Source organism: Pelecanus crispus, chromosome 16, assembly GCF_030463565.1.
Source record: "Pelecanus crispus isolate bPelCri1 chromosome 16, bPelCri1.pri, whole genome shotgun sequence".
Classification (NCBI taxonomy): Eukaryota; Metazoa; Chordata; class Aves; order Pelecaniformes; family Pelecanidae; genus Pelecanus; species Pelecanus crispus.
Window position 1 is genome coordinate 9,590,855 of NC_134658.1, and position 21,221 is coordinate 9,612,075.

The window sequence follows — 21,221 nt, forward strand, 5'->3', positions numbered from 1 at the left end:
CGTGGTCTTAAAGAGTTACACGAGTGGGGAGTGGAAGACCGCAAGGATTCACGTAACGCATCCATATTGCCACCCAAAGACACGGTACTGTTAAACCACAGCAGGCCTTTTACAACGCGACTTAGTTCACTGTCAACAAACCAAGAGCCTAAAGCAGCCAACGTCAAAAATGGGCAGACAGGCTGGAAAAATGCACCGAGATCTTTTTATTTAAATAACAAGGACTTAAAAATTCTGAGTTTTAATACAAGTTAAATAAAATACAGTGTAAATATCAGCTTTTATATTTTTGCCTGTCTACATACAACTTTTTTAGAACTTTGATATACTTTACAGCTTAAACAGTGATACCTGATTCAAACTGCCTGATGTGCACCTTCAAAAGCAACAGATTGTATAAAATAGTGATATTTAAAAAAAGCCAGTATACTGTACAAAAACCCCCATATTTTTTACAGTAATTTGATAACTAAAAATCAGATTAGCTGCATCTGAAATTCACGGTAAATTGTCTTCTCTCAAGAGGAACTGATGGATAAATTGCTGAGCTTTCCTCTTTTCAGTTATATCAGGTGTAGGATGTCCAGGAGGAGGTCGAAGTAACAAGCCACCAAATATACTAGCTGCATTTAAAAAAAAAAAAAAAAAAAAAAAAAAAAAAGAAAAAAAAAGCCACAGAGACACACAATAAGAGCCTGTCAGCAGCAGGATATCAAGGTAATTCATTCCACCAACCCTAATCAAAGTGAGAGAGTGCCTGGCTTCAGAAAGGGATAAGATAAAGCTGATGACCCATGCATCTCTGAGTCACTTTACAACTTTTTTCAGGCTACTCCAATGACTGTTTTTCTATGGACTGTTCGCTCATTACTAAGTGATTCAAAACAGTACAGGCCATGACTGCACTCACTCTGGAGAAATGTGTTCTGTTATACAAACTGCAAAGCCCCCCTGAACAGAACGGTTATTTTGCTCGCCTTACCAAGAATATTCACATCCAAATGGTTTTTCCCTGAATTTTTCAGTAGTTCTCGTAGAAATGCCATTAGATATTCAAACACATTTTTATGGCACCCTGGCAGGTTAGAGATGATCTGAAGAGGGGGAAAAGAAACCAACATTTATATTGAAGATACAGCAATAGCTTAGCAGCTTTATCTACTACCAACATCACCCTGTCTGCAAATACTAACAACTAACAACTCTTAATAACCACAAAGCACCAATTCTAGATCCTTTCTATTATCAGATGATTATGTTTCTGAGAGCAAAAATCTGTTACTGGTCTGGCATAAAACAGTTTGCCTCCCCTCCCTCCGGAATTACAGAAACAGTCTCACAGTGAAGCTGGCAATACCTGGCTGCTCAGCAGGTAGTTGCTGGCACACTCCAAACAGCTGCTGTAGAACCTGTAGCAGATGACAGGCTCCGGCAGGCTTTCCAGGAAGAGCAGCAAGGCTTCTGCTACCGAGTGGTTGCTGCCAACTGATCCAAAGATGGTTAAGGAAGAAGCAAGCACAGCGTGATCTATTTTGGTCGTATTTCTGCTGAAACGTGCATCTTTGCTTAGGTCTCCAAGAAGCCCTCCCATTGTTCACAGCTTTGAGTTGTATCGCTTGACTCCACGTAGCAAGCTGTTTCCGTTGGCAGTTGGACACTTACGTAATTCATCAACAATCGTTCATCAACATCGCAAGGACTTAGCAGAGGCATTCATGCTGATTACAAGGAGTAGTGAGGAACTGCAGATCTCAGTTACCCCGAGATGAGAGATGGTAATTTAAAAACCATGGTAGAGCACAGAAGACTGATAAAATCTTTTTCAGCTTTGATCACTAAGGCATAGTGAGCCTTACTGGACATCAGTCTAAAAGGATACGGAGGGTATCATGCATCCCTTTGTCCAAACAATCTCGGATTTGCTCAAATTCTGATCTGAGGCCTGGCTGCTGAAACAGGTCCTCCTGCAAAGACGACCATTAGTCAGTCTAAAGGAAAATAAAAGTTATTTGGGTAGAGCAATGTTGTTACAATCTGTCTGGAAAAATCTCTCCAAATTGGTAGTTATCAGCACAAAACCCACCATGAGCAGTTCTAGTAAGGTTGTGGCACTGCAGTAGAGAGCAGTGCAGCAGGACAGCTGCTGATGCATGCCATACACAGACAAGGTCACCATCATGAAACAGTGCAACCCAGGGCACCAGGATCACTTATCAGAGACATCCTTTATCTCTCTTTACTATTGGCCAAACATCCACAGTTAGCAATGATTGCTATTACCAGTATCTTCTTCAAAATGAAACTTAACACAAACAAATTATTTTGTGTTTCCAATACAAACACTGCCAACCTGCTGGGAAGCACTGCGGTATAGGTGATCCACCATCATCCACAGCTCTTTTGGAATGTCCATAGGCTTTTCAGCTTGAGCAGCATCATCACTCATTTCTAGTGGCATCAGGGTCTGAGAGGTGAGGGGAGGGGGAAAAAAAAAAAAAAAAAAAAGAGTAGCTAGCCAAGTTCTTATTCAACTCTGCAAAAATGCTTCACAGAACTTATACCTGAGTATTAAGACGTGTTAAGAAACTGTGCAGCTTCACTCACCAGTATTCATACAACACTAGTACAACAGGCACATTTATATCAAAAGTCCAGACAGAAGAAACAAGCTGCTCTCATAAACACACTTCACGTACACTCAGCTCTACAGAAACATTACATAGTGCCTCACATATACACACCCATCTCTATTCAATGCGGAGAAAGCCAAAGGCTCAAGGGAAAACGTCTACGTTTAGCAGTTGTACACCTTTTTTAAATGTGCAGGCAGAGCAAATGGGATCTTGCTTTCAGTGCTCTCTATACGAAATGGGTTGGTTCATCCATGTGAAGAACTAATGCAAGCTGTGAAGATGGTGCACTGGAGAGCACAAGCTGTATCAGCATTCTCAGACTATGGACCAGGGAAGTGAGAGATGGCTCTTTAGCAATAAACAGGACTTAACATCTAGTTTTAATGGTTCTTGTGGGTTCGGAAGGGAATCTTGTCTTTAACTCACAAGTTTCCGAATGGATTCTGCTGACATGTCCTGGATCGGTTCCCTCATGTAACACAGCGTATGAATGGGAGACCCGAAGCAACTTGGCAAGTAGTTTCCTGTTACAGATAGAAAATAATCCTTCCCCCTGTTAAGATGCAAGACCAAGATATCTTCAAGTTTTTCCTCTCCAGAGTTTAAGTGTGTAGCCGTTGATTTATTAACAAACACCTCCAACTCAACTGTGATCTCAGCATCTGCCGGAAGATGATAAAAAACCCATTCTCAGTTAAAAAAGATATTAAACCAATAAGCCTGCAAATAGGCATAGCATTCTCAAAATAGCAGAGAGAACTAAGCCAGAAGGCAACGATATTAGCTCATTAACATGAGATGAACAACAAGGAGCTCACCTGATAGCAGAAAGCCCTTGCTGGGATTAGCAATCAGCCACTCCTTGCAGTAGGTTTCCTCATCTGGTTTGCTGATAAATTCAAACTGGCAGGGCACTTGTCCATTGCGGATTGTAAATTTCTCTACCTGCAGCTGCATGTATTTAACATCCTCAAAATGGAACTAGAAACAAATGTCAATCAACATCATCAGCCAATTCCTGTCCTGTAGTTTAATCATTAAGCAGCAAGATACCCAGATTAACCCTCTTGTTCCCACATTCCATCTCTTCCAGGATTACAAAGGATTACATTTTCTTATTCTGTATGCTAAAGGCATTTGCATCAGTGGGTCCTTTAAAACAAATGCTCCCCTCAAATAACCTCAATGAAACTTGAGAACAAGATAACTGTAGCCTCAAATGTCTCATTTGCTTATCTTTTTTAGTCCCCAACACACAAAGCAAATGCTGGTTTTGTGACCTTCTCCAAATCCTTCAGATTTTACATTTTATGTTTCAAAGCACAAGTCAGAGCAGGGGACACAAACTACCCTTTTACTCTCTCTCTCCCTACCTCAGGGAGTAACACACCCTATATTTCAGCCTGATACTGTGAATGGAATTTACCTGCATCTAAACAGAAACAAATATTTCTAGGGCTTGTAAACAGAGAACAGTTGGAAGTCAAAATGTTCTACTTCTTTGGAATCAGACCCCAGGATCTAGAATCCATATTCTACCACTGGAATACAATTCTGGGGTCTAGGGTTGCTCAGTTTCTCCAGCAAGTCACAGCACGTGAACATACCCTACCTCTCTCTGGGAGAGGGTCACCGAGGGAATGTTGGCATTCTCCAGTTTATCCAGGGAGCGCACTATTTCCTCAAAGGCTTTTCGATAGAGCTCCTCATTCACAACCTTCACCTGAAAAGGACACACACTGCACTAACTGGCACTTACTGTGCCTCCGCAGGAGAGCTGTAACACAGCTGGAAACACATGAAGTGATTTGATTTTAGCAGCACATCAGCATATACAACATAGGTAATGAACAGAGCCACTTGGAGCACTAATGCTCTCCTCAGGATCCAACAGTAAAGGACCTTGCTGTAACTAGCAAGAGAGTCACCCAGTCAGTACTAGATCAACTTTGTTTTCTAAAAAAAAAAAAAAAAAGTTTGACAACACACTACTGTGTTGTCAGTCATGTAGCATTCCTGCACTGCAAGTTTCTGTGAAAATTATTAGGAAAATAAGAAAAAAGGCAAAAGGACACTTCTGAAAAAACACCTACAGATATTCATGCATTACTCTGCTTAACTGAAGAAATACTTAACACAACCCTAGCTTACCATGAACAACAATCCTATCTCAGCATCTTGTCTAGCCCACCTTTTAAGCCATTGTTCTCTGTGGACCCCATAAAAGCAGGAGGAGAGGGAAATCAGCAGGAGAACCTCCCTCCCTCCTTCCCCCTCTCCCCACACAGAGGACGAGGTCAGCAGAGTTATCTCCTTCAGCACTGACGTACTTACCCCAATATCAAACACAGAGCTAACTGGCTTATGATCGCTGATCTTCAAAGCCATATGGCTGCGATAGCTCAGCTGAGCGATGTTCTGCCCTTTCCAGAGTATCCGATCACACCATGCTGGAACACGACACTTCTCACTAAAACAGAGGTAAAAATTACAGTTTCCAGGCACAGTTCAGGTGGAGTAACAACACAAGGCAGAATACTGCTCTCCCAGAGACTGTTTTCCTGACATGGCCTGGAGCTAGTTCCCTATCAAAGTTGTATTTTCCACAGTTTCTTTAAGTAGTTATAAAAAGCTTGATTGTCTACTACTAGGTATTTCTATATCATGCTTTACTTTCTACTTCTTCAAAGATGCAATTATTTGTTTTGTTCTTTTGATACAATTAACATATAAAGCAACACTCAACGATACTTTTGACCAGAAGAACCATGAAAAATAAGACCTCAGGCTCTACATTTAAAGTTCACATTTTAAGGTTTGTTTTTTTTTTTTCTTCACTGACTGCTGCACAGATTTCATTCCCGCACTTGAAGCCAATGTTCCCTGTTTACTAAGAACAGGTCAGCCACTCTGTGTAGCGCGTTACAGGAATGATGGTTCTTGCAGTCTTTTGGAGAATGCACTCAGCTACAGACAGCACAAATGCACCATTTCGAACCCTAGCTGGTCTGATCTGAGTAGGTATAGCAGATATCAGCAAATAAAATATGCTAAAAATTTTGCTTGGGGAAAAAAACCCAAACCAAACCAAACCAAAAGAATGAAACTAACTAAAATGACTCCTTAATTCTGTACACCTCTAAGAGGAAACCCAGTGGATTATTCCTGGGAAAAAGATTAGGAATATCTGACAAATAGCGGCGGAAGAAAAGCAACATAAATAGATGTAAACCAGAGATGGATTTTGGAGCCAAGGGAGAGGAACAGCAATAATCTCAGAACTGTTCCTACTTACAGCCATTAGATCTGCAATTCTTTTTAGCTTTGTTTTTACTTCCTTCATTGATAACATTAGCCATTGATAGCATCACAGGAGACAATCACCATACCTTGTGTCCCAGTCGTCACAGCCAGCATCGTATTTGTATGTTGGCTGGAAAGAAATCTCTCCCTCTGTAAAGCCTTCAAAGACTGCATTTGCATTCATTTGCCTCTTTAGCTACAAAAGAAAAAGACAAAAAAATTAATTTTAAATACGCTCAAGCACAATTCCCATGTGAGGTAAAAGGGAGATGTTCAGCGCTGAGAAGGCTAAGGAGTACGCGTGCAGTTTCTAACTAGCACCCTCAGCACCACCTGCACGTGCGGGAGACATCAGTACCTGGTCATATTGGCAAAGCTCTAGAAATGCCTTCTCATCTACCAGCTGCTTCACTTTTGCCACATCCAGTTCATCCAGCCGATAGTTGAGGTCACCCAACCATAAGATCACACTGAAAGAGAATGTACACCAGAAGTCTGCACAGAGGCCCAAAGACGTCCAAAACGTAAGCTGGCCGTGAGTTGGAAGCACAGCTCTGCAGCAGTGCCTGAAACCACCTAATGCAAGCATGAGCTCTTCTAATCTCAGCATGATGAGGTGGATGCTGTCCGCTTCTTCATCAGAGAGAAGAAGTAAGAGTGAAAACTTGAAAGAGAACCTACATTTTCAACCTTAGCTGTTTTTAATTCCTGTTCTACATGTTTGTCACTACCTCTAAATAACCGGTGCTTTTAATATTTCACACTGACTAAATCCCACAACCCATTGGGGAAACCAATGCATATTATTGCCCCATTCCCACTTCATGCTTGAAAATAGAACAAGGCCTGGAAGAGCATAAGAAGGCAAGTGACTTGTCAGAGCTGTATAGGTGACCACTCTCAAAAACAGGGTTAGGGTAAAGCATTTCTGGCCCTTCCAGGCTGACGATTAGATCACTGGGCACCCCTTCTCACATCCCTGATGAGAGAACCTCACACCCCAGTACATTCAGAATGTTCTTCCTTGCCACATGCAGTGATTCACAGTCAGACAGGAAGCATACTCGTGTTTGCCAATAGTGAGAGGGGGCAAATTTGGATCCAACTGGCAGAATTGCATCCGAGAGCAGATGTCTTTGAAGTCCTGGTTCCTCCGCTCATATTCCTCCGTGTGAGCTGCAAGGTGAGAATTCACAACGCACACACTAGTGTTATGGAATTTAAACCTTATGGCAACACCACCTTTGTTACCCTGAAAGATAAAGACAAAGACATTGGTCAGAAGCTTCTACACAACAGATGAATCCACAAATGAGTTACTAGTGGTGGACAAGCCAGAAGACATTGAGGCAGACCACTTAATTCCAGAGGAAGGAAAAGGCTGAAAATGCCAACTGGTGATAACTACTTCATGAATTCAAGTCAGTAACTCATGTGGGGGTTGCACACAGCAACAGAACACAGCAAGCAAGTACACGGAACTCAGTTTGTAATTCAGGAATAATACAGCTAATACAAAAGGAAATTAAAATCACTAGAGAGTTGGTCAGTTACTTCAGCAAGTCCTGAAACTTATCGAGCAACAAACTGGATCTTTCAACACAAACCATAAAAAAAATTGTAAATGGAGGAGGAAGCACATGGCTTAGCTCATCAAAAATACCTTTGACAAGTTATAGCTGCAATGTTCACAGAAACTACATTCAAAGGGCACAGACTTCATTCCAATGGTGTGGAATGGCAAGAGGCCAGGAAGTCCTCCTCAGGAAAACTAATCTGGATAGACATGTTTCTTCCACTTATGTTTCCTTGTGTTATTTGCTTTGGGCAAAATCACAGCCAGCATCAAAATCACATGAGAGCAAGGCCCCACACAGCCCAGCACATGCAATCAGAAAAATAAAAAGCCTTCAGAGAAGATTCTCCCTCAAGGTCTTTGAGGCTTTGTGAGCACATGGCAATTCCCTCTGTGCCTCTGCTGTACTAGACAGGGACAGGACTGTATGCTTCTAAAGGCAGCTGCATCCCTTAGCTGGATGAATAACCACTACATCTAAGGAGAGGGCCTCTCCAGAGCTCTTCTAAATCTCACCCCTTCTCATGCACAGTTGCCATTCTTACCATCCTCCCCATGATTCCAGTTCCCACAGTCTCGATTTCCACCTCGGAGATGTTCAAAGCAAGGTCTGCTTTCACATACAACAGAAGCATGATTCCCACGAGCCGCACAAGTTTCACCTGAAAAACAGATCCTGTTCCATTAAATACTAGAATGGGAGAGGTTTGATGAGAGAAGGCACATCGCCCCCCAGTCCAGAACATGGGCCACCAAAATACAGGTGAAGAAAAAGAGAGTTCCAGGCTCATCCGACGGACCAACTGGGCTCACGGTACCCAGGCACTCCAGCAGCACAGCACAGGAAGGAGCCAGAGACCAAGACCCCAGTAAACGATGTTCAAGTCCAAAGCAAAATCTACGGCACAAGCACAGCCCATGGAAAGAGCTTCCCTTCAGCAACAGTGACAAGAGAGAAAGCAGAGGTAAGGAGCAGGAGCCAAAACATAAGCAGTATTCCTACCAAGACACCTTCACAACTGGTTCCACCATGCCTTGTGGAGACAGATATGGAAGAAACTAAGATACTTCTTATTCACTTCCCCCAGCATAGCAGGAGCTTCCTTTATGCGGGGATGCCTAGCTCTGGTCTCCTGTCCTGCCCCCTGCCTCGGCACCCTGCACAGCAACACCACCTCCTTCACCTTCAGAGCACTTCTGACTGAGCAAAAGCCTGCAGACAATGAGCCTCTGGAAGACACAGCGATTGAGAACAAGAGAAAGCAAAGGGAAAAGAGGCCCACGTGGAAAATGATTCCACACTCAAACCTCCCCAAAAGCCACATTTACCTTTGCATATTTGGCATCTGGGTGAAGACTATCAGTTACAGCTTTAAACCATTCTTCTTCCTTCGGTGTGTCATTGAAAAAGAAGGCTTCTTTACTCAGATCAAGCTCCTGGAAACTGCGTTAGAGGAAGGAACCCATGGATGCATGCACTTGTTTATAACTCTCCAGCCCTTTCCTCTGGGAAAGAACTAAATCAATTTATACTCACTAAATTTAAAACTGAAAACTCAAATTCAGTTATGCTGATGTTAAATATAAAGCTAAATTACTTTTAGTATTAAACTGAATGGCATTAAAGATTTTGTAACACTGCAGTGCCAGAGAGTCCGAACAGTACCAGAGTAACAGACCTTTCAGGCTGTACAAACACACATTCTGAAGGTGTGCAATGCAGTAAGGCAATGCAAACATTCCTCAGCTGCGGCATCGTGGCTGAACACCTCCACGCTACAGAGTCACAAGCAAGCAACCCACAGGCAAGGTTTGGGACGATGGGCCAGAAAGAGACACTCACCCCACGCAGTAAATATCTGGAGGCTCAGCATCACATCTCAGCCAAGGCTGGAGGCTTTCTCTGGGTGACTGACCGTTCACATTATATGTCCCAACAAAAAATCTGCAAAGAAATTAACTAAATCCCAGAGCTGCAAATTGTAGAGCTGATGGAAATACCACTATTATTAACCCATGTACTTAATACTACACATAACTACTTAGGAGTAACATGTTTCCGGGGGGAATTAGGAAAATGTGACAAAGTTTAGATCCCTAAAATGATTTAATTACAGTAGCATCTTTACAGACATGTTTTACAGAAGGATACGCATTTTTACATACAGTATATTAGAAAAAAAAAAAAAAATTACCAGAGCTGTGCAGTAGCAGTTTGAAATGATAAATTCATAGAATGACATGCATAGGATTTCAACCACAGTAAAGTTTTGGTCCTAATTATATATTTCACCCAAGCTCTTATGAGCTTATTGGAACAACTACATGGATAAATAGTGAACAGAAGCAATGAGAGAGAAGGCCAGAGGTGCACAGAATCGATGCATTTCCAGACACAGTCTGAAATAAGCACAGGAAAAAGTAATTTCAAAAAGGCCATTTTCTCAACAAGAACTGTGTGGCAAGCCTTGACAGAGACATGAATGAAATTCTTCTCTGCTAATGCCTAAATGAGGAAAGAAAACTGTTCTGGAAAGTATGGATCATACTTTTCTACAAAATTTCCTATTTGCAGGGATACTAGATGAAAGAGTGAACACAAGTTATTTTGACAGCTTGTGCTAACTAACTTACTCCCCACAAAAATAAGTTCTTCTCATGAATGATCATTACCTGAACTTCTGGATGTGTGTGTAGGAATCCTCCATTTGTACAAGCTGAGATTTAACAATAGTATCTCTTAGTCCAAACTTTGGTTCTGATAAGATTGAAGCCTTGTCTGAAACCATTATGCTGGAGGACCGTACCATTTCAGTTGTCACTTCAGGTTTGAGTTTGTTTTGCCTGCAAACGAAAGCAAAACTGCATGATGAAACCCAGGATATACACACACCCTAAACGGCTTATTTCTGCCACCAAGGACTTGAATCGCATTTATCTGCCTGTTTCACTAAAGACAGATAATCGATGCTTGGGATAAGCAAACAAGACTGAAATGAGCATTTCTTAGAACAGTTCAGATCTCTAGATAAAACCAGTTTAACTAACTGAAATAACAAATGGTTTTCACTAACCTGGTGCAGCCTGTTGATTCAGAGCAGGCCTTACTCCCACCTGGATGTTGATACAAAATCTGTACACCTTTCCTGCTTACTGGCGCAAGGAGATGCAAATCTCATCTCCCACTGCCTCTGCTCAGCCCTTCTGACCTCAGTAGAAGAATGAAAAGCTGTTTGTTTAAAAAGCCATCTGGTGGAAAACTCCCAGCTCTGCCCAGACAGGAGGCAGCGCAGAGTGGGTGGAGGTAGAGGTGGTTTTACTTAGTATCTGGTGGCTCTGCAAACTCCTTTTGCAACAGTAATAATGCCACAGCTTGGGAGTTCCCACAAGCAACTGGATGGTATAAATTTAAGGTCAACAACCTGCACGCCAGTGCCAAGGACAGCATGCAGACCAAATTTGAAGGGTATGCAGCAGGGTCCACAAAGTCCTGGGAACTGAAAAATGAAACTGTGACATTTTAACAGTGTATCTATGAGACATGGTGGACCTAAGCCAAAGTTCTCCGAATTCAAAATAAACAACACTAGCAGGTCCTGTCCCACTAAACAGCAAAAACATGCCCAAATAGGGGACTAGCAGGACTGCCTCTGAGACACTGTGCTGAAATTCCCACTAAAGTTTTGACAGCGTGCTTATGCTGAACTTTTTTCTCTCCTAACTAGAATCTGCAGATTCTCTTCTCAAAAAGTTGCGAACTTTTCTGCTCTAGATCCCACCACCTCTGGGGACTGCAACCGACACGGTCACCGGCAGATGGAACTAGATAATGCAGCCACAAGATTGCTCGAGCACTGGTGTGTGCACAGACCTCACACGCTGGCACCAGAGAGACAAACTTCCTCACTCGATTTCCAGCAGAAAACCAGGAAGCCCAGACAGAAAGCTCTCTGCACCTTCTTTTTCTTCCTCTGGACATCAAAGCATCAACAATTTGCCCACCGCAGTTCATTCCATCCATACACAATCACCCAGAAGTACCCAGAACTTTGGTGCTATTTATATTTACGGTCACTACACAGAGATCCTCTGCAGAGGGGAGGCATAGCTAAACCGGCAAAGGAACATTGCCACCACTTCTACTCCTCACTAGACCTTCCACAAAGAGCTGACTTGCACAACTCTCCCTTCAACTGCTTCACCAAACCTATACAAGAAGCAAGAGAGATACCATACCTGGGAGCACTTTTATCAGTGCTGTCGTGGCTTCGGTTCTGACTAACTGCAACCTTTTTTCCATTCTGTTTGACAGCTTCAGAGCCAACCACTTCCGGAAAAAAACCAAAAAGTTTCACATTAAACACAAAGTGTTCTTCAATTTATCAACACACTTATGCAAACACTGGCAAAAGTCTGTGAGCAGAATATAATTTAGATGTGTGTGGAGAAACAAAGTGCCCCGCAGTCTCTCTTTAGTTATCTGATTGATACATGTAGCTTGTTTTGACAGAACTCTTCTGTGATGATGCAGCTTCCCCTCTAGAAGAAGAATTGCCACCAGCATGCCGTACGGCCACGGAGAGCAGCAGAACTGCCGCGTGCTGCCTGCCCACTGCCGGAGCAGATTGCTGTTGGCTCTCCTCGCAGCTAAGCCAAAGCAGGACTTAGCAGCACAAAATCCAGGCTTTATCCTGGGAATCCAAAAAATGTATGTTAATAACAGGTTTTTCCTTTCTGAAGCAAGACAGGAAGTACAAAGAAAGGAACAAAAAGGGAGGGAAAAAAGCCACCCACACCCCCCCCCTACCATTTAAAGAGTTTCTATCTATCTGCAAATACATAGCAAAGCACAAGCGTCTCCCTCCTCGAGGCAGTGCAGTACAGAATCACCATATGAACCCACCTCAGCAGAAACAAGTGCCTCAACGCAAACTGCACAATCCTAAGAAAATAACAGGGCAGCTACCATGAAAATATAACCAAATACAGGTGTGACACTAAACACACCACACTACGTTAGCAAAATCTGACCAGTCTTTCAGCATTTTGTTTCAGTTACAACATTCTGCTCCTACAAGTGGCAAAATAACAGCTAAAAAAAGAGGATTCCGCATGGGGGTTTCCATGTTTAAGATGCACAAACAGCAATCTCAGTGATGACAGAAATTGTTGTTAAGATTGTAAAGGTTCTAGTCATTCAGCTGAGCTTCTCCTTCACTGAGCACAACCCAGAAAACGTTAAAGTGTTACATGTCATAGCACATTCTCCAGGACAAGAGCGCAAACCAGAAACAGAACTTGAAGTACTTCACCTAAGCACTCAGAATAAAATGAGCTGACAAGTGGCCATATTCTCAGCTTGGAAAACCTCTTCTGCCCAAAAGCCCTCTGAGAATAGACCGTGTAAGAGGATTTATCAGAGGTCGGTTGCACATGAGCACGTGACTCAAACCTCATTACAGATCCCATAGTCAAAGGCACATAGAATTGAACAGAAGTGTAAGCAGTTCAGAGATGCGAAGCGTGGTCTTGGTGAGCTGGGACAGAGCCGTAGATTTTCTCCATAGGCATTAAGTACTTAACGAGTGCTGCCAGAGCCTCTGCAAGTTCTCCCGATAAAGACCATGCAATGTATCTTGACAGTGACAAGAACCAACTTGAACTTTCACTTTAATGGACAACTGTTGCTTTTGTAACAGGAAGGGAGCAGAAGTTCAGGCTACATTACCCACATAGGACAGCACAGAGAAGGTGTTAGTGCCAGAATGCAAGACTTGCCTGCCTGTGCAGTGCTGCTAACACAGCTGCTACATGATCCAAAGATCAGTCACATATCACACTTTTGTGTTCTAACCTCATTGGCAGGAATCAGTTTTAGGTAGGATTCTCCTACAAAAGAGGTAAGCCCTGGAAAAGGACCGTTTCTTTTAGATAAATTTATATCTAGATACAGATTGCTCTAGCCAGAGGGATCTATATGTTAGCAATCTGACGTGGAATATTTTAGCAAGATAATGACCTTGTCCAATAATTGAACTGGGCACAGAAATAAAGAGCTATGTGCAGAGGTTACAGAACAGCAGAATGTGTATGGCCTGAATCAGACAGGATGTGCAGTTAAAAGAGATTTTATCAGTAATAAAGACATTCTTGTTAAAAATGTGCAGTGACATTATAGTACTGTTCTACAGCAGGAAAATGTATCATATCTTCTGGATGAAGTAGGATCCATACTTAGTGCTCAAAAGGGAGAATTAAATTAGCCTTGACACTAGTTGTATCAGTCTTAGCCAGTCCATGCCTTCCTTAATGAAAGTGTAAGCTACAGTCCCTGCAGGACTGCGCTACTCCGGGCTGGAGGGAAGCACGTTTGTTCTTTTCCCTGTTCCAAGCGAAGCAGCACTGCAGTTGTGACTGTGACTGCACATGCATGCATACAGATAGGATTTTAGGTAGGGGTTTTAACTGAGATTGTGAACATAAACCATACAAGGTAAAGCACATTTAAAGCACATTGAATCCTTTTATAGATGTTCTCATTCACTAGCCAGCCTTACTTCACAGAAGATATAATGAACTTGTATCACCCTATTAGCAAACAGCAGCATTTACGCAGTATTTAAATGTGCTTTGATTTGCATATGAAAGTTGCTAACTCAGTCTGCGTGTTCATTTAAGGACAGAATGAGTTACAGCTATTCCTGGAAAACGGCAGACAAAACCTCCTTCTATATCAATTTACGTTCCAAAAGACCCCAAGTGATGGTAGAGAGCATTTTCTTCTGCTAATACAAGGGGGCGGAAGAGAACCCCAGACTCCTCTGAACCAAGACAAACACAATGAAGCCTTGAAAAGGCAACTTTGTCAAAGGTCAAAGGCACGATTTGATAGGAGAACTACTGCCCAAGCAGCTTACCATTCAGAGAGTGTTACTATGCTCCAAATACAACAAAACACACCAACAAAGGAGCCAGGGTTGTGTTTCATTCGGCATGTTTTTCCTCCTAAGCACACAGATATGCCCAAGTCTCTCCCCGTCAGTTCTAAGCTGCAAGTTAAAACGCCACATCTCAGGGAATGTTCCCAGATCCCTACCTTGGCTCAACCCGTGCTGCGCTGTCACCCGAGTTACAAAGTTCACCCCTTCTCTTTTTTTTTTAATACACTACTGATAAACACAGAAATAAAAAGAAGGAATGCCAGCAATACCAAACTGAGCCTTCATGAATTAAAAGGAGCCCAGTCTAAATGAAAGTGAGCAAACTAGAAATGGTGTCATTCAGATTTTGAACCCCACACTGACTTCCAGGAATTGCTGTAGCTCTCTGCATCTTCTCACACGTGCACTTTGCAAAGAGGGAACCGGCAACGGACAGCGGGAGCCACAGGGATTTGGCGTGTGCAGCCAGCGCCCACCCCGCGAGAGAAAGAGGCTGACATCCCACCGAGAGCACAACCCGCCCGGAGCACAACCCGCCCGGAGCCTCCACCTGAGGCTCCAGCAGAGCAGGCGGAGCGGCCCCAGCTGAGCGAAGCCGCAGAACCGATCCTCGCCAGCGGCGCTCGGGGTACACGGAGGCCGCCGGGTTCTGGATGGGGCAATGCTGGCAGAGCCCCGGCGGCGCGGGCAGCTCTGCTCCCGCTGCCTGCGGCTTACCTGCCCCCGGAGGGGCCGCGGGAGGCAGCGGGGAGCCGCGCCCGCGGGCTGCCCCCAGGCCGGCCCCGCCGGGAGCCCCGCCGCAAAGCGCCGGGAGCCCCGGGCCCGCCCCGCACAACCGCGGGCGTCGCCCCTTGCAGGGCGGCCGGGCCTCGCCCGAGCGCCCGGGGCCAGCGCTGGCCGTCGGGCGGCCCCCGGACATGGGCTGGGCCGGGCCGGGCCGGGCCGCGCCCCCCCCCCCGCTCCCCCGGCTCACCTCGGCGGGGCCGCCCGCCCGCGGACATCGCCGCAGCTCGGCGCCGCCGGCCGCCCGGCCCCGCCCCCGGCCCGCCCCGCCCCGCCCGGCCCCGCCCCCGGCCCGGCCCCGCCCCCGGCCCCGCCCCCGGCCCCCGCCCCCGGCCCCGGCCCGCCGCGAACCCGCGCCCCGCGGGCGCCCCCGGCCCGGCCGCAGGCAGCTGCGGCGGCGGCGACGAGCGCGGCTCCCGCGGGGGCCGACCCAGGCGCTCGAAGTTCCGAGGGGACGGCGGCGGGACCCTCCCGACCGAAACGGGGGCCGGGACACGGCGAGCCCCTTCCTGCAACCGAAACGGGGGCCGGGACGTGGAAAGCCCCTTCCTTCCTTCCAACCGAAACGGGGGCCAGGACACGGCGAGCCCCTGCCTGCAACCAAAACAGGGACCAGGGACACAGCGAGCCCCTTCCTTCCCGCCGAAACAGGGACCAGGGACACGGCGAGCCCCTTCCTTCCCGCCGAAACAGGGGCCGGGACACAGCGAGCCCCTTCCTTCCCGCCGAAACAGGGGCCAGGGACACGGCGAGCCCCTTCCTTCCCACCGAAACAGGGGCCAGGGACACGGCAAGCCCCTTCCTTCCCGCCGAAACAGGGGCCAGGGACACGGCGAGCCCCTTCCTTCCCGCCGAAACAGGGGCCGGGACATGGCGAGCCCCTTCCTTCCCACCAAAATGGGGGCCGGGACACGGCGAGCCCCTTCCTTCCCACCAAAACAGGGACCAGGGACACGGCGAGCCCCTTCCTTCCCACCAAAACGGGGGCCGGGACACAGCGAGCCCCTTCCTTCCCGCCGAAACAGGGGCCAGGGACATGGCGAGCCCCTTCCTTCCCGCCGAAACAGGGACCAGGGACACGGCGAGCCCCTTCCTTCCCACCAAAACGGGGGCCGGGACATGGCGAGCCCCTTCCTTCCCACCAAAATGGGGGCCGGGACACAGCGAGCCCCTTCCTTCCCGCCGAAACAGGGACCAGGGACACGGCGAGCCCCTTCCTTCCCACCAAAACAGGGACCAGGGACACGGCAAGCCCCTTCCTTCCCGCCGAAACAGGGGCCAGGGACACGGCGAGCCCCTTCCTTCCCGCCGAAACAGGGACCAGGGACACGGCGAGCCCCTTCCTTCCCGCCGAAACAGGGGCCAGGGACACGGCGAGCCCCTTCCTTCCTTCCCATCAAAAGGGGGGCCAGGGACATGGCGAGCCCCTTCCTTCCTTCCCGCCAAAATGGGGGCCGTGGGGAGGGATGCGAGCCGGAACCCACGCGGCCATGCCCCGAGCAGGCAGTGCTGGCCGCCACCCGTGAAAAATGAGCCAGGCTGCGCCCACCCGGGGGGCGGTGAAGAACGACGGGAGAACAGGGCGAGTGGACACAAAGCGAGCTGCCACCTCAGGAACTCTGCCTGCTCTTTCACAGCACTGGCTCAAAGTGAGTTTCGATTTGGCCTTTGGACTGCACAAGCAGCAGGTTGCTTGCCACAGTACTCGCCTCTGCTCAGCCAAAGCACTCATCGTCTCTGCTGCGCTGTCTGACGACGGAGAATCGTCACGTGTGCAAATCATTACAGTTCTGTGCAAGTTTCAGCAGCAGAGAGGCTGACGCCGCTCTTCCGCACGGAGAAGAAATGCACAAACGCAACAAGCCCGCCGAGACTGCCTACACCTCCACCACTGGACCCGCGGGTCACATCCAGCACGCGACAGCTCGTACCTGCGCTGCACCTGCCGACCTCCTGAAGGAACGTGCGCGTGTGGGAACCAAAAGGCAACCGCACCGTGAGTTGATCGTCTTCTGAACTTATCTGGACAGTCACATCAGAGCCTAAAGACATTGGGAGAAAAAGAGCTCCTGTGGTTAGTGCCAACAAGCTTTCAGACACCGAGCATGTTCTCCACTCTACAGCAGCTGGTGCATGCATGCATGCAGACCTCAGCAACAAGTCACCCCATGTCTTCTTATCATGGTCCTTTTCCACATTTTGCATGAGAACGTCATTTAAAAATATGAATATCAGCGTTCATAATAATTTTTATTCTGCTCATTCAGTGACAGTAATTAATCTTCCAGTAGCAGTTTCAAAGCGTTTGGAAGAATCGTTCCTTTGGTTGCACTGGGGTTGCACTGGGGTCACAATACTCATTAGCATGAACTGAATCATGGCGAACAGCACGCCGGGGTCCCCAACAGCAGCAAGGCAAGATCCCCCCAGTCAACGGTCCGATCACAAGAGCCCCCACTCCTGCCTCACCGAGCGCAGCTGGTGCAGGGCCCAGGAACGCCTGTAACGCAGGCATTAAAGCAACAACAGAACTCACCGACGACAGGAAGGTCACCGTCAAGTACAACTGTAAAAGCAAAACAAAGTTCAGTTACAAAGCTAAGCAACAGACTTGCAGACCACGCTGATACTTTGACGTTAGCAAGCTCGTTAAGTTCCTCAAACCCCAAATACTCCTTGTACAAACGGAGACAGGCAGAACAAACCTGCCGGGGCAGGAGGCCAGGGCCGGTGCTGGGTAGGACACAGGGTGCTCTGGGCTGCAGATCAATTAACCTGGCAGGGCCCCCCCAGCTGTGCCACATGATGCACAAGCGTCACCAGGGGTTACACATTGAAGAAAAAACGCGAAGGCTGAATAGATCCCAAATTTCAGCAAGTGGAACAACAAAATACGGGCTCCAAACCCCTTCATCCCCTTCTTTGGAGGTGGCCGCTAAGCCACCAAAGCGTGTTGGTACCTTCTTCCACCGCAAACCCTTCTGTGATCGGGAGAATCTTCTCCAGCCAGACATCCTCAGCTGTTATGGCCATCCGCCGGTGAGAGTACACATAGATCCTGCAAGCACAGAGCACACGCGGAGCTCACGCCTCCTCGATTCTGGCATCTCCGCAGGTACAGACAGACCCCGTGCCATCCGGCAGCGCCTGTTAGCGCAGCCTCACGCAAACCCCAAAGCAACTTCTCGACCACGTGCCCACCCACCCGCTTACCCTGTCATTTAAATAAGAACGTATTTACGTTACCGGCCAAACGCACCAGACCGAACCTCTAGGGCCTGGGCTTTTCTCACTAACCACCCGTAACGTACAGCAGGAGCAACGCGAAGACGCAGCGCCCTCAAATCGCTGCGCTCCTGGACTCCCCCCCGCTAGAAAGCCTCTGGGATAGGAGGGGGTTCTCAGGCGGTCCCCAAGGCCTGTAAGAGACCCGCAGAGCTCCCGGCTTCTCTGCGGCCGCCCTCCCGAGCGGGCCCCCCCTGCCCTCCCGAGGGGACCCCCCCCGCCCTCCCGAGGGGGCCCACGCCGCCTTCCCCCGGCCCCCCCCGCCCTCCCCCGGCCCCCCCCCGCCCTCCCGAGGGGACCCCCCCCGCCCTCCCGAGGGGACCTCCCCCGGCCCCCCCCCGCCCTCCCGAGGGGGCCCACGCCGCCTTCCCCCGGCCCCCCCCGCCCTCCCGAGGGGGCCCCCCCTGCCTTCCCCTGGCACCCCCTGCCCTCCCGAGGGGGCCCCCCTTGCCCTCCCCCGGATCCCCCTGCCCTCCCGAAGGGGCCCCCCCCCGCCCTCCCCCGGTCCCCCCCACCCTCCCGAGGGGCCCCCCCCGCCCTCCCCCGGCCCCCCCGGCCCCCGCCTACGCGTGCTCCCCGCAGCTCTCCACGAGGCCCAGGAGCCGGCTCTCCACGCTGCCCCCGGCAGCCAGGACGCCTTGCACCGCCTTGGGCTGAGGGTCAAGGAAGAGCCGAGGGAGGCGGCGGCCCCGCGGGGCTGCCCGAGGCGGGCGGGAGGGGACGGGGGGGGGCCCGGCCTTCCCCGCCCGCGCAGCCCGCGGCAAAGGATACGATCCGGCAGGTCGCCCCCCGCGCCAGGCTCTCCTGGATGGCGACCGACTGGTCCATCCTGCGCGCCCGCAGCGCGGCCCACGGCGCTCGCCAGGCGGGGCCGCCCTCCCCCGCCCCCGGCCCCGGGACCCGCCGCCCCGGCCTGGCCGCTCAGCGCGGCTGTCGCGACGCGTCGTGCTGTCGCGACGCGTTGTGCCCGGCCCCGCGGCCCCCGGGCGCCCCGGCAGTCAGCCCCTCGCTGCGGGGCCGGCCCGGGGGCCCCGCGCTGCCGCTCGCCGGGACGGAGCCGGGCGCGGGGTGACCGGGGGGGCCGGGGGGCCGCCGCCAGCCCCCGGAAATAAAATAACGGCGCCGTCCCGGGAGCCGCCGGCGGCTTCGGGCGCGGTTTCACAGCCGGGCCCGGGCGCGAAGGCGCGGAAGCGGCCCGGGGCCCCGCAGGGCTGCGCAGCGGGGGAAGCGGCGGCGGCGGGGGCTGGGGCCGCTGCTTCCCTAGGAGAAGCAGGAGATGCCCTGCTTTTCAGTAGCACCTTTGAATTAATTTGTGTCGACTCTCAAGAAGAGTCGGGCAAGTGGCAGGTTTCTGATCGCAACCTCCTTTCAATACAGAAGACGAGCGGTGGACTGGGTAGTGTAGGTTAATGGTTGGACTGGATGATCTGAAAGGGCTTTTCCAACCTAAACGATTCGATGATTCTATAAGAGCCCGCGGGCACTCGCCAGCGTTTGAGCTGCCGGCTTGTTATGCAAATGCATTACTGCGGAGCGTGGGAGCAGGTGCTAGAAAACGTCACCAGGTCGTCTGTTGCGTAGCAGAGATAGGAGAGCTTGGCCTAAGTCAGCTCTTTCCACAACGACAGCCAAGATCTAGAGATGAGGAAAGAACCAAGCGGTCTCTGTTAAAGTAACCACGCTGCTGCCTGCCTTCGTGCCTCCCTTCTGCGCTCCAGGAGCCACGCGGAATGGACAAGAGACAACAAAGAGGAAACGAAAGGAGAACAGCCTGAAATATCTGCTGGAAACACTAAACCTCTAGTCTTACAAGAAATGGGGTGCTGGATGGTATTTTTGAGATAGAAAACCCCTGGGTTTCATCCTGTTTTCACTTGCTAGGGATATGCTGACATTGCAGCCTGAAACAAATTAAAAACACACTCCAAACCCCGCGCTGTGGTTTCGGTGCACCAGAACAGCAGGCTGGCTGAGGCTGCCCTGCAACGTGGAAGGGGACAGCTGTCGTTTCAGTCGGGCTTTTTTCATCCAGCCCCACATCCGCTGCACAAGAGCTGCCCAGCCTGCAGCACCTTGTAAGGGCTGGCAGAGCAAAGCCTCAAAGCCGCACACCCAGGCCCGCCCTGCCCTCCCCACGAGTCCTGGCATCTTCAGCCACGCTCAGAACACCCCTGTCGCTGACTGGGGACTGACACACAGATTTTTATGGTTTTGCAATCTTTTCTTTAAAGAGACAACAGCGACAGAGGACAGCAGAGCATGTGTTTGCACTACTGCCAGTGCACTGACACCGGTGAATTCTGCCTGCCAAGCCACACACCAGCTACACACCGCGTGATGCACTAACAGGCCGGGGGCTGGGGGGCGGTCACATTACAAGCTAATGCTCACCTCTCTGCTCTACCTTTAGCAGTAGAGCATCACAGATGGGATACAGCATCATCCAAAACATGAGACACTTTTAGATTAATCCCATTTTCCTGCCTGAGAATTGGAGATGAAACATGGAGTTACTAATTTTACCTCCCCAGACAAGAGATATTTCAATACCAGAGCAGTTTTAAACTAACAAGTAAGACGGTGCCCCAAAAGGCTGCGCTGCAAGCGGATTATTAACTAGAGCAGACCCTGTGCCTTCAGTCAAGGCGGAATTTTCTGGTTTTTAAGCAGGCTTAACACCCTCCTGTTCCTACTCCTGAG

At 49.1% G+C, this 21,221-nt stretch overlaps 1 protein-coding gene across 5 annotated transcripts; it reads right to left on the minus strand.

Moving 5' to 3' along the window:
- Positions 1 to 202: 202 nt before the first annotated feature.
- INPP5B (inositol polyphosphate-5-phosphatase B) lies at positions 203 to 19,349 on the minus strand. 5 transcript variants are annotated; one of them, XM_075721874.1, is made up of 22 exons: positions 19,293 to 19,349; positions 19,089 to 19,168; positions 18,197 to 18,294; positions 17,773 to 17,802; positions 17,173 to 17,278; positions 11,749 to 11,847; positions 10,186 to 10,356; positions 9,356 to 9,457; positions 8,842 to 8,956; positions 8,058 to 8,174; positions 7,001 to 7,188; positions 6,295 to 6,406; positions 6,023 to 6,132; positions 4,968 to 5,103; positions 4,246 to 4,356; positions 3,452 to 3,614; positions 3,060 to 3,295; positions 2,351 to 2,464; positions 1,880 to 1,964; positions 1,358 to 1,485; positions 983 to 1,094; positions 203 to 623 (listed from the first exon to the last, which is right to left on the minus strand). In XM_075721874.1, the coding sequence occupies exons 1-22, from the start codon at positions 19,347 to 19,349 to the stop codon at positions 499 to 501; spliced, it is 2,595 nt and encodes an 864-aa protein (XP_075577989.1). In that variant the 3' UTR covers positions 203 to 498. The 5 variants fall into 5 exon arrangements, with proteins under 5 accessions (XP_075577989.1, XP_075577987.1, XP_075577988.1 ...); XM_075721872.1 differs by having other exon boundaries at positions 11,749 to 11,839; positions 17,168 to 17,278; XM_075721873.1 differs by having other exon boundaries at positions 10,186 to 10,374; positions 11,749 to 11,839; positions 17,159 to 17,278.
- Positions 19,350 to 21,221: the final 1,872 nt, after the last annotated feature.